Source organism: Paramacrobiotus metropolitanus, unplaced genomic scaffold (genome assembly GCF_019649055.1).
Source record: "Paramacrobiotus metropolitanus isolate TYO unplaced genomic scaffold, Prichtersi_v1.0 Parri_scaffold0000635, whole genome shotgun sequence".
Lineage (NCBI taxonomy): Eukaryota > Metazoa > Tardigrada > Eutardigrada > Parachela > Macrobiotidae > Paramacrobiotus > Paramacrobiotus metropolitanus.
Genome location: NW_026570855.1, coordinates 1 through 1,308, shown reverse-complemented (window position 1 = coordinate 1,308; position 1,308 = coordinate 1). Strand labels below are relative to the sequence as shown.

Here is a 1,308-nt window from a genome sequence, read left to right as displayed (position 1 = left end):
AAACGCGTGCGTCAGCGCTGAGGTAAGCACCTTAAAAGCCTTAAGGCTTAAGGGGCGCTTATGTTTTTGTTTAACTTTGCTTAAGCACTCGTGATCAAAATATTTATTTCAAAAACTATTTTATTTGTTTATGCTTAGCCGAGTTTTCATTTTAGTGCATATTTACTGTATCTGCAGCTGCAAGTAACTTTAAGGAAAACAAGATTTCTTATTACTCTCTAGGCGTACAGCGATACCTTTTATGGGACGTCTTCGGGAGTCACAGTACTCAGTAATAACATTTTCGATGTTCGCAAACTTCTACGACAACAGGCGGAAAATAAAAATTATACACCTATGCAGAATAGTCACAGGATAAGGATTTTCTTATATTGTTTCACAACAACGTAACAAAAGTAGGCTCACCATCCGAAAGTTTCGATATTACGTAGTATGATCAGGCAGTCTCAAGCAGCTAAATCAAGACAGTATGAAGAATACGAAAACCGATAAGCAACAAGCACATTATGTATTTAACAAAAGGAAGCTCGGCTCGGTGGTAAAGCTGTCATTTCCATTGCAGCAAAATGACAAAAATGTAAAGCAAACACACCAGCGATTTCAGTGATTAAAGCAATCACACAACATTATCCAGTTTGATGTCGATATCCTTCTTATACTGGGAAATGTCGCCCTTTCCCTGCGCCGCTGCATGCAGGATGTTATTGCGATCGATGCTGTATGTCACATCAAACTGGCACTCGCCTGCCTTCCGCGGGGGCAGATCAGACATAACAAACTGGCCGATGCGGAATTTGTCGAGATGGAATCCGCTTACTCTGATACACAGGAAATGTTGCGGTAGTCTGATTGTCGTATGCTGTGACGGTAACATCCGTAACACTCATAGGATACGCTTTTCCTCGGGGAATCAGGTCAAGGATACGCATATGTCCCGGTCGCTGTTTGTCCACTATCTCCAATCCGTAGTGGTAGGCGGTGATCTCATGGACAGTTGTCGCTTGCCGGTTGTTTATGCGATACGACTGCATTGCCGCGCCCCGCGCAATGGCTTCATCCGGATCGGCGTCCGCACACACCACCCCGTCCCGACCGAAAAACTTCTCCAACGTCTCCTTAACTACAGGCAGCCGGCTACTGCCACCCACCAAGATGACCTTGCTGATATCCTGCGGAAACAGCTTAGCGGCTTCCAGGGCGTTCTTCACGGGAACCAAGATGTTTTCGATCAGCCCGCGGAACATCCCGCTGAAGGTATATTTCGTCAACTCAACATCATAATCAACGCCCTTATGCAGCTTATACAGG

At 45.1% G+C, this 1,308-nt stretch overlaps 1 protein-coding gene across 1 annotated transcript; it reads right to left on the bottom strand.

Moving 5' to 3' along the window:
* Positions 1 to 616: 616 nt before the first annotated feature.
* On the bottom strand, positions 617 to 1,244 carry LOC129602554 (chaperone protein DnaK-like). Its single transcript, XM_055501598.1, has 2 exons — positions 895 to 1,244; positions 617 to 818 (listed from the first exon to the last, which is right to left on the bottom strand). Exons 1-2 carry the CDS (start codon positions 1,242 to 1,244, stop codon positions 617 to 619), a joined length of 552 nt encoding a protein of 183 aa, XP_055357573.1.
* Positions 1,245 to 1,308: the final 64 nt, after the last annotated feature.

Bases quoted from the DNA above. Each gene is read 5' to 3' on its own strand.
- LOC129602554 (XM_055501598.1), bottom strand. From the start codon at position 1,244: ATGTTCCGCGGGCTGATCGAAAACATCTTGGTTCCCGTGAAGAACGCC. The intron at 819-894 runs GTATCCTATGAG...CCTGTGTATCAG, and splicing joins CTGATTCCCCGAGGAAAAGC to AGTAAGCGGATTCCATCTCG.